Source organism: Cebidichthys violaceus, unplaced genomic scaffold (genome assembly GCF_023349555.1).
Source record: "Cebidichthys violaceus isolate CVI_PGR_0920_01 unplaced genomic scaffold, fCebVio1.0.p SCAF_11, whole genome shotgun sequence".
Taxonomy (NCBI): Eukaryota; Metazoa; Chordata; class Actinopteri; order Perciformes; family Stichaeidae; genus Cebidichthys; species Cebidichthys violaceus.
The window spans coordinates 7387521-7403895 of NW_027176274.1; the positions used below are offsets into that span (position 1 = coordinate 7387521).

The 16375-nt window shown below is 39.6% G+C and overlaps 1 protein-coding gene across 1 annotated transcript in view; it reads left to right on the forward strand.

Annotated features, from left to right (window-relative positions):
- cps1 (carbamoyl-phosphate synthase 1, mitochondrial) overlaps positions 1-16375 on the forward strand; it is a 50408-nt gene that overhangs the window by 13726 nt on the left and 20307 nt on the right. Inside the window, exons 17-27 of the mRNA XM_068702714.1 lie at positions 1-94; positions 1077-1287; positions 1492-1690; positions 1811-1987; positions 3455-3573; positions 9844-9985; positions 10988-11053; positions 11268-11331; positions 11482-11663; positions 13767-13961; positions 16090-16157. The exon at positions 1-94 is cut by the window's left edge and continues 51 nt beyond it. Of these exons, the coding sequence (XP_068558815.1) occupies positions 1-94; positions 1077-1287; positions 1492-1690; positions 1811-1987; positions 3455-3573; positions 9844-9985; positions 10988-11053; positions 11268-11331; positions 11482-11663; positions 13767-13961; positions 16090-16157 (1517 nt within the window). The remainder of the gene's footprint in view (positions 95-1076; positions 1288-1491; positions 1691-1810; positions 1988-3454; positions 3574-9843; positions 9986-10987; positions 11054-11267; positions 11332-11481; positions 11664-13766; positions 13962-16089; positions 16158-16375) is intronic.

The following is a 16375-nucleotide window of genomic DNA, read 5'->3' on the forward strand; positions in this document are numbered from 1 at the left end:
AAGGAGGTGGAATATGAGGTGGTGAGAGACGTGGCTGATAACTGCGTCACCGTCTGCAACATGGAGAACTTCGACCCGCTGGGCATTCACACAGGTACTAAAGTTAAAACACAGTACTACATGCTGATGTAATTGTCCTCAGGCTGTCATGCATTGTTTGGTGTTCTTTTTTTTCCCCCAATATTGTGTTCTCACTTTAGTTCTGCTGTGTTTGATTCAGTTGTTTGCGTTTTGTATTCTATCGTCCTCGTTCTCAAAAACACAGAGCGTACATTCTCTTTCTGGGGAGGCTATGAGGTTTTCTTTGTGTTCTTCTCAGTGCGATCCGGCTGGTCTTGTTCACCAAATTTACTTGTTTACCTGTCAATAGAACATAGATGTTTCTAGACACCTTTTGTCCTTGTGTTATTTCTTTACCTTGTTTCTGTGGTTCAAGAAAAGCATAGAGAGTCGATACTTGAGTGGAACACTTCAGCCTTTGGATTCAATTCAGTCCACAACAACAACAACAACAACAACAACAACAACAACAACAACAACCAACACCTAGAACTTGTACAGACTGAGACACTTGAAGTGTAACTAAGATTACAGATGGTTTGATGGTCTTTACACATTCCAAAGGATGAACAGACAAGTGTGCTTTTCATCTAAAATGCAATCATCTCGAGTGTAGAGCTTCTCCTGTAAAACAATAGATGATAACTTTCCATACATTTTACAAGTTGTAATGACAGTTGTAAAACTATATTGTAAGTCAGATATGTCTTGCTAATTACAAGAACTGTACAGTAACGATACAGAAAATTCAGATGACACATGTTATGGTAAATACAATTATATTCAGTATATTAGAGGTTCTGAAGAAAAGGAAACTGCACAAACAAGCATTTACAGCAAAAAGTGGAGATATATAGGGTAATGCTTTACATGGGATACTTGCTGTTTTAAATCCAAATCTATTTAAGAAACAGGCTTTTGTTGCTTAATGTGATGTTTAAGCTCATTAACCAAACACCAAGTTCAGAGTTAATACTGTTTAAAACCTTTAAATTCTTCTTACTCATCGTCCTCAGGTGACTCCATAGTAGTGGCACCTAGCCAGACATTGTCCAACGAGGAGTATCACATGCTTCGGGAGACTGCTATCAAAGTGGTTCGTCACCTTGGCATTATAGGCGAATGCAACATCCAGTATGCTCTACACCCGCTGTCCCTGGAGTACTGCATCATTGAGGTCAACGCCCGGCTCTCCAGAAGCTCCGCTCTGGCTTCCAAAGCTACTGGGTGAGAGAATGCATCCATACAAACAGAAGGTGCACACACATGTCGGACAATATCAAAACTTATATCTTGGATCTTTAACGTCACGACATCACAGTTTTGATGAAGATCATTACTCTGTGATCAATGCTAATAATGCTTATTTGGTGCATAAACTTCAACCACTAGTTGATTTGGTCTCCCTGTCCCTTGGTCCATGTCTCACAGGTATCCCTTGGCTTTTGTTGCAGCTAAGCTGGCTTTGGGTATCCCCCTACCGGAGATCAAGAACGCTGTATCGGAGAAGACCACAGCTTGCTTTGAACCCAGTCTAGACTACATCGTCACCAAGATCCCCCGCTGGGACCTGGACCGCTTTCAGGGCATGTCCCATGAAATTGGCAGTGCCATGAAGAGTGTCGGAGAGGTGGGGGAGGATCCGCAGACGACTCATTCGCTCATTGTCTCACTCACGGATCCACTTGTTTATTCACTATGCTCACACACCCCCGTTATTCAGTGATGTATTTCCTTATTCTGGATTCAGGTGATGGCAGTTGGCCGAACCTTTGAGGAGAGTGTGCAGAAGGCCCTGAGGATGTGTCATCCGTCAGTGGATGGCTTTGTGCCCCGGCTGCCACTCAAGAAAGCCTGGCCTGACACCCAGGACCTGCAACAGGAGCTGGCTGTGCCCTCCATCACCCGCATCTTTTCCCTCGCCAAGGTACACTAGTCTTTCATAACGTTAATAATGAATGACACTGACTACAGCTTTCTCATTAAAATCACATTTTGAACTTAAAAATGTTCATGAAAAAAACATGAAATGCAGAGCAAAATGTGTCCTTTGCCCGTCTGCATGCCTAGATGTGACTGCCTAATTGTGTGGAAAATGTAGTTAAATAGTTTCAGAAGAATTGTAATATTTGGAAAACACATATACTGTATAGATAGCACTGTATAGATAGTGTTTAATTATCTAACTGAAATAGTGGGCTTCTCATGTGGGGGAGGATGTAATCTGAAAGATTTTTTTTATTTTTTGCTTGCCTTATACAGTAGCGTTAGCCTTTCTGTTTGCTCATAGAATCAGATGAAGGTGAAACAGCACTTTCATAAGCGCATCAAGACACAGGGTCAAGTTCCGTCATTCAAACACAGACATTGCATGAACGATTGCAAGGTCTCAAACACTTACAGGTCCAGCACTTCAACATGCTTTTATCACCATCTGAAAGAAGAGCAGAATGAGTCTGTCTGTGTCAAAAAACCTCCAACTGTGTGAGCTTGGTGTCCTGACGGTGGAGATATATTTGTCCCCTTGGATATGGAGTGAGATCACTGAAGATGGTGACAGCATTATAGATCATTGATCCACATCTTATCTCTAAGCAATCACACACCAGCTGTAATGCCTGAAGGTGGTCAGCACACAGTTACAGTTACTTTTACTCTTAGCTAATCTCTCTGTTGCCCACCAGTTTGATTTTGAAACCTATATGTCGGAAATCCAGACCAGTAGGGAAACCATAAAAAATGAAAACAGCCAAGTCTAACACGCACACACACACACACACACACACACACACACACACACACACACACACACACACACACAGAACAGTTATTCAGGCATAAGTAGAAGATACTTGAGGAAAGTAAATCATTACAATCATAAAACATTAGCATGTTTCTTTAACATTTGTTGCATTATGTATTTAAAAAGAATATCTTACATTATATCAGTTTGCATCCGAATCTCTTCTAGGGTCACGTGGGACACTAAAACTCTCCCCTGAAAGTCACAGTGATAATCATTTGCAACTTGATTAGACGCTCCCTCTTTACAGGGCAAGGTAGGTTTCACTGCCGAGTAAAATCCTCCCACACTATCCTGAAATCTAATGTCCAAAGGATAAAACATATTTACACGCTGTGGTCAGGGCAGAACCTCTGTCATTTTACACAGACTGGCTTCATATCAGATTTTTCATAAACGGCTAATATTGGCAAAGTAAAATATTGTTCCTTAAGTTTAATCATGAGCAATTTATTAAAGAATATGTTGAAATTGTGTGAAACGTGTTGGATGTCTTTGCTCTCAGAATGTTCCTGTGAACGGCATTAATGATGAACTTGATGATGAATGATAAATGTAATGCTGAGTCTGTTTCACGTCTCCTCCTTTAAGGCCCTTCACAGTGGTATGAGTGTTGATCAGATCCACCAGCTGACATCTATAGACAAGTGGTTCCTCCACAAACTCAACAGGATAACGCAGCTGGAGCAGCACCTGGCAAACTACAACGGGTAACGTTTTGTTACTTTTAGTTTTTCTGTCTGTGCTAGTCGATTCATGGGTCGTTGAATTAAGAATTCAGGACTTTAGGCAAAATTAAATCAGACACTGATTCTGCAAGTGTCAGACCTTCGGGCAGGGAGTTCCAGAGCCGAGGGGCGTTGACTTCAAAAGCCCAGTCACTGAGAGCCCTGCCTGAGGATCTGAGGCTGCGACCCGGCTCATAGGGGAACAGAACCATGAAGTCCTTTAAAGGTGATCAGTAACTAAACTCGTAGTTTAAGAGTTACAATAATCTAATCAAGAAATAAAACCATGGAGCACCTTTAAATATCTCAAGTCAAGTGTGCGCAGCTGGTTCAGCCTCACATCTCGCCCTCTACACGCCCACTTTCAACCATAACTGGTCAATGCAAAGCACCTTATGAATGCTGATGCATAGAAATGAGCCATCTGAACGATGGTTCTTTACGGCGAATCACGGCAACTAGCGAGAGGAAGAACACTCGTTCCCTCGTGTGCCAGAGTATCTGTCGTGCAACATAACGCATCACGAGGGTCACCACAGTATTCATTTCCATGATGTTACTCACAAACACTTCATGAAAACTCAGATCGTTCTTGGTGATATATGCACAGTATGAGAAGATTATTGAAAACTACTGACCCTCTGTGCTGCTGTTTAATGCTATTTGACATTATCTTACACCTGATGATGATTTCATCTGATGAAATATTAAGCCAAATTTGATTTGAGCTTTGAGTTGGTTTATATCTTTGACAAGTGAAATGTGCTTATAGTTATGGCTCATTAGTGCAAGCACAAATAACACTGCTGGTTTATATAGAATATATAAGTGCAAAGTAACTTGTGATTTGAGGTGAAATGAAATGTGTGAGAGGCGTCATTATACCTGTAATGATGCCTCTCACATTTAATTTCTACAGTCTGGCTTCAATTCAGCGCCTCACGATATGCGTCGCCAGTTCCCCGTGTTTCCAAAATGTTTGCACGCATGGGTCAGAGTTTCTGCACAGGTGCGCACATTCTCCCGTCAAGTCCGTTTTTATAGATCCCAACTTCTGCCTGGCCTCTTTCAGGCCCCGTTTTATGCTTACTCAACGTTTATAAATTAAACCCCTGATCTTTGAAATGCTCCTTAATTGATAAAAACATGACTGAACAGCGTTTGTAATTTGTTTTTCAAAAGAAAAATCAAATATTGCACCCAGGTTTCTGACTGAAGAGTACAAAATGGTTCTGTTAATAGAGGTTGACTTTAGGCGGCCAAAGATAATTATTTCCAATTAATTTTGATTTAGGTGGGAAGGCTTTGGGACATCCAGCACTTTATATCTGACGGGCAGGATAAAAGATGATTCAAATTGCCTTCTTCGTCTTTTTTTTTAATGGGATTTAGATTTGTGTGTCACCTGACATTTACAGAATGACAATGAGCCAAGGATGGAGTCTTGGGGAACCCCACGGGTCAGAGGGGCCACTGAAGAGTTGGCATTATCCATGGCTACTGAGAGAGACCCGTTTTATAAATATAATGTAAACCATTTTAGTCAGTGTCACAAACGGAGCTCAAATTCAGAGGAATTCAAATTGCTGCAAATAGAAGGTCGTCAACTACTTTGATGGAGCTTCTGCGCTATGACGTGCACTAAAACATGATTGGAATTTTTTTTTTAAATCAAGTAATCATAAAAGAAATCAACTCCAAGTACATAGTCTTCTTTAAAACTTTTGATGAAGTTTGTTATTTCAGAAATAGGTCTTAAATGTAAATGATTTTGATGATATAGTATTCGAGAAATAGCAGGGCCTGGCTTCTTTTACACATTTGAGATCGATAGACATCTTCGGTTCTTTCACAGCTTGGTATAAAACCATCAGGCGTTCCTTTTATCTATTTTCTTTCTGCTTCTCTGCATTTTCTCTTTATTCCTCTGGTGTAGTTATTAACCAAGGGATGCCGTGACTTGATTTGACTTTCCAGATTTTTAAAGGTGCTAATGAGCCAAGTACTGCTTTAAAAGTATTGTGGAACTTTGTTAGTATTCTTATGTAGACATATTTAGTTTAAAGTTATTGCTATGTGTAGATGCAGTTGTAAAGGCCTCATAAAATTTGTCAGCGGAGTTTACATCGAGCACAAGAGAAGAAAAATAAGTAGCCACTGTGGGAGTAGGAGATGGAAGGAGGGACTTAAAAATAATAGCTTTTGTGGAAGTACACACATAAGATTTAATGATAATAATGTGTGTGTGTGTGTGTGTGTGTGTGTGTGTGTGTGTGTGTGTGTGTGTGTGTGTGTGTGTGTGTGTGTGTGTGTGTGTGTGTGTGTGTGTGTGTGTGTGTGTGTGTGTGGGATTGTGTAGATAGTGCTGTGACATTCTCACGAACTAGAGTAAAAGTTACTTACTATATGGTATCTCTCTGGCTCTCTCCTTTTACTTTGATGGTTGAAAATATCTAGTCAAGTGGAACTATCTGCTCCAAAATACAGTTCATCCATCCATAAAGTTGCAGTCTATTGCACCACAGGTAGACTCGTGGATTATAATTTTATGAAATATATTCCTAGTTCCCAAGCTGTCTCTGTCACTGTCGTATACATTCATCACCTGGTTATCCGTGCCATTATTTCTGCCCTAGACTTTGTTGGTTTGCAGGTTAGCGTTGGCATTTTGCTACAGACGATTAATTAAAACGTGTCTGACCACAACGCATAAAAACCTGCAGGGAAATTCTATTCTAATTTTTTGTTTTAAATTAATACATTCTGTTTAATAATTGTACTAACACAGCATAAACAATCCACTTAATGAATATTTTTGCGACTGGCCCATCCTCATTTATAGTTCTCTCTAGAAATGATGAAATATTCTTAAATAGGAAAATGTTGGTCCTCAAAATGAGATGGACTACAGTCTCTTCGCAGCTCTCTGTCTCTCTGGTGGTTTGCCTCGTCTCGGCTGCCTCTCTCTCACTTTCTGCCCTCGGGCTCTTACCCGGACAGCCTCTGTGAATGTTCTTGGCTCAGCCACAGGTTACCTGCTGCTTCCTTCTGACTCTGCTGTTTAATAATGAATGGCTGGATGTCTGGTGGGCACCCAGCGCAACACGCTGACACATGGAAGGCTGTTGTAGTCTCCACTGCCTCTGAAGCAGGGGACGCTGGGATGGACACACAACAATAGGCTGCTGTAAGACTGATGGAGCGTAGAGCTGAGCGCACACACACACACACACACACACACACACACACACACACACACACACACACACACACATATATACATATACACACACCATGGTCAGCAGACTCATGGTGTGTGTAAGAGTGCTGGATCTTCTATTGCTGTAGTAGGACTGAAGGATATTTATTGATAAAGATGAGGAACATCCTTTTAAAGTGAGGGCAATTTATCCAAAACCCAAAGATTATCAATTTACAAAATATGTAAAAGCTGCAAATCCTCTGCTGGATCTAATGTTTTTACTTGAAGAATGACCGAAACCAAATTGGTTTTCAAAATAGATACTTGACCAATATTTAAGTTGTACCATCATATTCCATATTCAGCATTGACATTTTGCTTTAGAATACCGTTTGATCAAACCTATAGACATAAAGACACAAATCAGATTTGTCTGCATATGATGACAGAGACAATTAGGTACACAGCCCTGTGCTTGACATGAATTACAATCAAATGGACTTACTGTGTATAAGGACAGCAAATATACAACACAAAAAAGTGTCATTATAGTACTTTGAAGGTTCACACTTAAGTAAAGGAAAAGTGTGAAAATACAGAAATTGGTTCTTACCATTTTTTAATTAGTTTTAATTTGTGTGTGTTTTTGTAAAGAAACCTGAGTATTTGACAGCCCCTTTCTTCACTCTTTGAATACACACACACACACACACACACACACACACACACACACACACACACACACACACACACACACACACACACACACACACACACACACACACACACAAAGAAGCCACACATTGTCTAAGTGTGTTTTCATGTGTTATTTGTGTGTGAGGGCAAATATGCGTACATTTATGGCATGCAACGGGTTTCGCTCTTGCTTTAAACTGCTCTTTTAGAGAGGATAATTGCACACAAGATAACCGAGCTCACTGATCAAATGTCTTTCCTTCCTGTGGTTCTCGGCTGCTCTCTGCTTTCATTGCTTGCTGGGTTTGCTATTTCTCAGCCCGGCCATGTGCGGTGGGAGTTAAAACACATTTGACATTTCCAATATTGTTATGCTACAAGGTCATAAATAATTCAGATAAGGAGGAGAGAGAGAGAGCGCGTTGTGGTTTACCGGAAATAAGAAACCCTTTTTTCTTCTGTGACATTATAGGAAATACGCTTGTTGCTTTCTTAGTGGGAGTTACATAAGGAGATCAATATCAATTTCATCATGCAGTCATGTGTTTAGTTTAACTTTCCTCTTTTCAATAACTCCATACCTGTTGTATTTAAACGCTGTCTTGTTTTGTTTTTTTCCTTTTCAGAAAAAGAACAAAATATTTAATTGTGGTTTTAATAAGCAGCGTATGTACTGTAACTATTTGCCCAGTAACTGCACCACCATCTCGCATGTCCTGTCCTCACTGTGAAGTCGCTTACTTTAAACCCGGCTGACTTTTGGATGTTTTGTGAGCTAGCTTTCATGAAAACATGATGCAACATGTGACCCATCGGTATGCTAAGATTAACATTTCCTGGACAAATCACAATAATCAATGCCCGACGACTCACTCGATATCGGACCTTTTGATTTAACTACTTGTAAAACTGCAAACGTATTTTCAAAAATATAAGTGTCCTCTTTGTTTAATAATGCACCGACTCTGCTGAATCATTCTGATTCGGCATGTTTAAATAAGGAAGAAAATCAAAAACAATTTTTATTTAAGGCATATTTACTCAGCCAGAACAGTAAATGGTTCCAATGTATAAGGTATGTTGTTTATTAATCAGGGAAAGGTTAAATATAAAAATACATCAAAATGTCTTCTGACTTCTCGGATATGAAAAGAGCAGCTCTGATTAAAAAAAATTCGATAAATGTTTCTCTTATTTTATCGGAAGAAATCTTGAGAGGTTGCATATTTCTGACAGTGATTTCTCTGCTTTCATCTTTCTCTGAAACAAGCTTGTTTACTTTCAGCTGCATCACATATATTTATTTAAATTGATAACTCCTTCATTTTATTGAAGATTAAGAAAGAAATACTATAATTATAATAAGATTTTTTTTAATTCTCTTGTGCTCATCTTTTTGTCTATTGTCTATCTTTGTCTGTTGTATGGACAACCAGTGAAGTAAATTGGCAAAAATTCTGACTTTTATAAATTGGTCCAGTTCAAAATTGCCACATTATTTCTGCCAGCATTTATCTGTGTATCCTCACTGCTGGTATTAAAGTTGTATTAATTTAAAGTGGGTTTTAAATGGCCGCCTTTGCCGACCTGATGCTTTGACACCTCGGTGTGTTGCTTGTCAATGTGTTATCGATCACTTTAAGGTGGGCTGTTCCATGCTGTCCACATCGCTGGGTAGGCGAGCAAGTCATGACCCTCTTGCTGGAATGACCCTCTTAGTACAGTGAACTTGAAAATACATGGCTGTAGGGCAGGGGCCACAGACAGAACATATTCAATAATAAAGTCACCTGTCTGTCTTTTTGTATCTACCTCTGCTTCTTTTCCCCCACTACCACATTCATCTCAGCCATTAAACTTTTAAGCTGAAGAGATGATTGACATACTCTGGAAACGTCTACTTTGTAGGTGACATAGTGTGGTACCAGAATGTATCAAACAGTAAATATTGCACTTTTCTTACGGTGTAAAGGGAAATTTGGTCATGGCACAAAATGTCAAAGATAGACAGATACACAGATAGACAGATAGACAGATACACAGATAGATAGATAGACAGACTGACTTTATTTCAGACTCAGGGTCCAGAGCACTATTGTTCCAATACAAATGGCGTGTAATGTTTTGGAAGCGATCCTGAACCCTAACTAGTCCAATTCATTACTTTTACATTCTACAATTCAAGTCCTTTTAAAAAAAAAAACACTGATTGAACCCAACTGAAATACCCGACTATTCACTTTATAAATGTAAAATCCAACTAATCAATTTTAAACTGTGGGCAAAGTATGGAGTTGTGAAGGATTTAGCTAAACCTCTGTATGATTACCATTATTTATCGTCTTTTCCCACAGTTGCACAGTACCCAAGGGGCTTCTGCTGAAGGCCAAGCAGGACGGCTTCTCAGACCTGCAGGTCGGTCAGATGCTCGGCTCCAGTGAGAGAGAAGCCAGAGAGCTGAGGCTCACTCACGGCATCAGACCCTGGGTCAAACAGGTGAGCATCACTGGGCTGCTTCTTTAGAGCCTCCAGCATAGGCCAGATGATGATGATATTAATAATAAATGTTTATTTTGTTTAAATTCAATTTTAAATTTGTATAGCACCTTTCATACACGAAATGCAGCAGAAAGTGCTTTACAATATAGGAAAATTGACATAGAATGAACCTAAAAACAGGGATGGAATGTCATTAATGTAAAATAAGATGGATAATAAAACACACTTGATGAAAGAATAGAAATATTAAGTATACAAAATAAGATGGAATAGAATACCTAATATAAGATGGAAAATACAATAATAATGTTAAAATCAGTTCCCATATTTGCAGCATGCACATATACATGATTAAACACTGCAGCAGCTCAATCACTTCCACCCCACACTTTGTTGTGGAGGTAATTTGAGTTTGAAACTTAATAAACGTGAACTCAGAAACTCTGATGTCTTGTGCGGAATTTATTTCGGTACCCAGGCGTCAGAGGCCAGAAGCAAACAAAGATCCTTCCAATTTCCCGACTGACACAAAGTCACTGCAGCTCTCGATTACACCAAATTAGCATTTTTCAGCCGTGAGATCGACTGAGATAACAGACCCTGCCTGATCAATACATAGACACGTACACAGACCCCTTGGCCACAAATGTAAATGAGGGGAGTATGAAAATATGTAGGGGGCATAGAGGTTAAAGCTGGTCTTTCCACTTCATGCAGTATTGAAGTGTTTAGTCCAGAGTGTAATTCCTGATTCACGGGTCAAAACATGCAAAACTCAGAGGAAGTAATATGAACACGATATATCAGTACTGAAAAAATAAGTTGCATTATTTGAACTCTTTTATTTTTATCTACAATTTATTGATTGGCCAAAACTATGATATTTACTGTAAATCTGATTATTACTGTTGGATTGTAGAGGTGTGATAGGAAGTTTTTATTTTATTTCTCCATCTAACCCATTTTAACATTTTTTTTTCCTCTGATCCCTTTCCTCAGATTGACACCTTGGCAGCCGAGTACCCAGCCATGACCAACTACCTGTATTGTACCTATCATGGTCAGGTATGGGCTCTGCTAACAGAGAATACATACTAAAGTACCATTATGATGTACATATTTTAGCCAATCCAAATGTGTCTGATTTAAAATACCTTTCAATTTCAATTTGTTTTGAAAATTACTAGTCATAGTTGTAAGATGGCTGTTTTTGCTGTGCTATAGAATTATTGATGTCCACAAGAGTGCATTGTCAACAATGTTTTTATCAATCCAACAGGAGAATGATCTGGACTTTAAAGACCAGGGCATTATGGTTCTTGGTTGTGGGCCCTACCACATCGGTGAGCTCAACAACAAGCTTTCATTCCATTTTAATGCCGTTCAAATACAAGTTTTGAAGATTATATGCAGTTTGATATTTGTTATGCTGACTTTGTGAACTGCTGTTTATGGCCAATGTTCTCAAATGAGTCAACCGTTTGATCCACCAGGGAGCAGTGTTGAGTTCGACTGGTGTGCGGTGTCGAGCATCAGGGCTTTGAGGCAGATGGGTAAGAAGACGGTGGTGGTAAACCACAACCCTGAGACGGTCAGCACAGACTTCGACGAATGTGACCGCCTTTACTTTGAGGAGTTGACCCTGGAGCGCATCCTTGACATCTCCCAACAGGAGGTTCGGACTCACACGCAAACATGCCGTTTCTAACTTGACAAAATTCAATCAAAATATACAAATGACCTATATGCCTCTTCATTTTTATCATGGAATATAAAGTTGTATTGGTAGGTGATGGAATTCTTCAACTCTCCACTGAAAACCCCAAACACTACAACTACCATTGATGTACCACTGATATTACCAATGTTCAATGATCTACACACACTTACATTATCCCATTCTGGGTTGCTGGGCCTATCCCAGCATGCATTAGGAGAGACGCTGGGCACTATGGACAGGTCTCCAATCTATCAAAAGGGTTATATCAGTGCTAATAACTACTTATATATTCATGTGTATTGAGTAGAATCTGGTTGAAATATTGCATTGCAATCAATGTAAGACCTCCCCTAGGCAGAGTAGTAATGATCAATTACAGAATACGTATATAGTAAACTAAATCAATTATGTCAACGTATTCAGAAACACTAGTCGAATTTAAATAAATAAAATCAATATTTGCCAAATATCTCCATCGAGTAAATGTATGGGTCCAAGACTCACAGCATGCATGCACATTGACTTGTTTTCAAGTGATTGTACCGCTAGAGTAATTCTTTATTATAAAAAGTAGAAATAAAACATTAGCAGCGTGACTGAATTATTATCATGGAGTTTCCCCAGAGCAAACGAGCAAATTAAAAAAACCTGTATGTTGATCATATTTATATATAAACTTAAAACTTAAATTATCCTCCAGGATGTTCTTGGCCATTTAAAGCCGCCAAACCAAACCCCTCTCAGAGAGTCTGACAGAAACTGGGAAATGAGTCCTAATTGGGACACTTATTATGCAGCTCTATCTGCTCACCTAAGGTGAGTTGGTTTTTCATGGGTTTTCAAGGTTTGCTGACCTCTCTGTAACTCTCAAAGTACTCATAGTTGTGCTTTCTGAATAATTCTATGGATAACTATATTCTTAGGTGGTGATTTCAACTCACTGTGAGGCTTTTGGGTTGTTTTATGAGGTTCATTTGAACAAAAACTGTGCAAAAGCCTACTGCATACTGAATTACAACTAAGTTACCATCAAAGATGTGTTTCCATATAGTAATATAGTTGTAGATTTCTTGCAAAAATACCAATTGTAGTGATTATCATTTCAGTTATATGGAACTTGACATTAGCCTACCAAGATTTATATTGAAAATAATTTTAATTAAGCAGTGATTTGACATACATGTCCATGCTTGATACATTAGCATGTTCATAATGATATGTTATTCCCATCTTATTGCCCAAAGCTGCTGTTTAGTATGCATGGACTAAAGTTGCTCAAGGACATGAATAGCTGCTATTTCCCCTGATATTTTCTATGTATATGTTTATTAATATCTGTGTATTTGTGTTGTGTGTTTGCGTACTTATATCCATTGACTTTCCTTTGCAGAGACATTGTAATCCACTTAAAGTCGCGACGGGGTCAGAGTGTGATGAAGTGTTTGTTTGTTCAGGGCGATAGCATTACCATCACTCCGTCTCTCACAGCCACGGTCCCCTCTTGCTTTCTGTGTGTGTATGTGTGTGATAAATACGGTGTTGGAGCGTGGAGATAAACCCTGGACAGGAGCAGGAGAGCAGGCCCATGAATAATGAAGAGATACAACCTGGCATTGCCATGGAAACAGCATCCCCCCTGGATCAGCTAGACAGGAAAAGGGGCTGCATGCTGTTATTAAAGGAGCACACATACTTCTTCACGCTCACACACACACACACACACACACACACACACACACACACACACACACACACACACACTGTCCCTAGTGATAACTAAACCCATGGAACGACCAAGATCAACCGGTTTTGTTTGTTTCATATTTTCTCTATGTGATCAGTGGCCAGAATAATTGGAAGCGGCCGCAGATTTCAGACGGTTAATCTTGGCTGATAGGCCTGTGGAGGTCCCAGACTTGACAGAGTATCTTCGCTTCTCCTGTCCTTTTCTTCCCCCTCCACTTCTTATTCTTTTATTCTACCTGCTGGTTTTTTTTTTTTTTTATATATCCTGTTTTTATCTCACACATTCTTCTCTTTCCATCCCCTCCTCTCCAGGGTTGCTCTGGCAGCATTGTGTCTGTCGGAGGCCAGATCCCCAACAACCTTGCTGTCCCGTTGCATCTCAGCGGGGTGAAGATTCTGGGGACGAGCCCCCTGCAGATCGACCGGGCTGAGGAACGCTCCGTCTTCTCAAGTATACTAGATGACCTCGGGGTGGCCCAAGCCCCGTGGAGGGCCCTCAGCTCCCTAGTGAGAAATAAATAAATAAATAATGGATGTATTATAGCATGCTATATTAGGATACGCGTTGTGACCATATGTGAGTATTGTGGAATGGGACCCGAGCACACAGGAGCCTCTAAGTGTCATAGTATTACTCTTGCTCTAAGATAATACTCCAGTCAGCTCAGTTACTTTGACTGCTCGTGTGTTTTGGCAGACTGTCTTTTGGCAAAAAACTGTAAAAGGATGGCTTCCCTGTATCAGGGTTTCCACCAGAACACGAGTGAGCAGAGGAGGTAAGCTCAGGGTGTTTGGAGAAAGTTAGTTCAGACAAATGAGGTTTGCTTTCAAACGACATTCCCATCTAGGTAATCTTTTATTTTCAAATTTACATTTGTGTACATTCAGATACTTTTAGATTAATATTTGCATTTTACAGAGAAACGGAGAAAAAAACAGTTTTTGGCACGTTTTATACCAAATTTCTGCCCTTTTATAATTCCAGTCAAACTAAAGTCAACAGTATATTGAACCACCAAGAATACAATCGTGCTAAACCGTCTAACAATTCAAACAGACTGTTTCCTGGTGCATGTTTAGGGGTGGAAAAAGTAGTTTTCCTGTTTTATTATAATATATTTGACCACTCCACATCCACGCCAAACACACATAATATTATCTTTAGTTACAGCCCTACAGCATCACACCTTTCCCTACAGACAAACTTGTCTGATTATTTGTAGAACTTTCTTCCTCTTCAGGGCATTGTGCCCCCAACTTACTGTCTTGTTTAGCACTTTTCTTGCGTTTGGCCCTCTCGACCAGCTGTCGGCTACATCAGAATGAAGCACTGGCAGGCCCCTCTGTGGGACACGTGGAGCACTGAATTGTGTCAGCCGTCGGAGCTGAAATATGTCTCTTCCATTACCGTTGTATTCAGTTACCACTGAGGAGCGATTATCCGTTACAAACAGATAAAGTTCTGTGTCTCTCCAGAGTCTACCTACATATTCTATTTCCCTGCCGAGCTTGAAGAAACAGTTTGTTTTTATTGGGCTGAAATAACTCCAGTAGAGCCGTGGGGGGATGGTTCTCTGGGAGGCGATTTCGTGTTTGTTAATGGTATCCCACCTGGCAAGTGAACAGTGGATAATGATAGCGAGAAAGAGGCTAGACCTGCGAGATGGATAAGAGAGAAAGAGCGATGATGATAATGGTGATGATGAGGAGGAGAGGGTCTCTCACTGCTAGACTCCTTCCACGACTCGTACTCTTTCTTCTCTCATTCGTTATGTGAACTGAAAGGAAGAAAAGAAAATCTAAAGGGAGTTGACTTGAAGCCCCACGCTCTGGCTGTTATTGGAGCACTTATACTCTCTCTTTTACTCTTTTGATTAGTCTTGTTCTTGGCTGACATGGGAGTACATCTTTCCTTCTAGAAGCCTTTCAAATGTGTGTAGTTGAATTTAAATTGGACTTGCTGTACGAGAGGAAGTACAAGCACAAACACACACCCTTGATTTGATATTGATTCTTTTTTTTTTTTGTCTCAAGTGACTTTAATCATACAGTGTTCTAACATTATATGAATACCATGATAAATGCGTTTATTAACGCATTTATCATGCGTTAATATCATTAGTATCATTAGTTACGTAATGATTGAAAAACTAAACAAAGCTCAGGTTAAGGACTGGTGATGGAGCTTTCCGGGCCATAGATCAACCAAATTGGTGTCTTTATTTGTTTCTAGCCTATTATTTTACTAAATGCTAGTTAGTTAGTTAGTTAGTTAGTTAGTTAGTTAGTTTTTTTTCACTTGTTTTGTTGAACTACAGGTGTTTTTTTATTATTATTTTTTTTTAGAATGTTATTTCTTCTTTTGTTTCCCTAAAACAAGATTTGTACGTTAGTGACTGTAAGTCTTGGAGCAATCAAATGTGTTTTACTTTTCAAACCTTTCAACAGTCAGAACCCCTTCTTTCTTTGTCCTGTATTTCCTTGTATTTTTTAATTGATAATCTTGAACTTATTAAGTTGCTCCAAACTGTGGCAGACCATTCTGGAGGAATCACTATCATGACATGACAGATTAGTAAATCCAAATAACAAATAAAGCTTACAACGTCTGCTGTGCTCTTCTCTCCCTTCACAGGAAGACGCCATCAACTTCGCCAACCACGTGGGCTATCCCTGTCTGCTGCGGCCCTCCTATGTCCTCAGGTAATTTTAAAGACACGTCAGCCAACATACTTTGAATTTGCTGTGGATGTGATGATCATACATGTTTCAGTAGGCTCCTAATGCAGTGGCTGACTCGCACCTTAATCAATAACAAGCACATTTTAGCTTTTGAATAACATTTAGTATGAAATGCATGGCCAAATATTCTGAATTTGTTTTCTTGTGTTCCATTGTTAGCCAGTACAGTGTATTAAGAA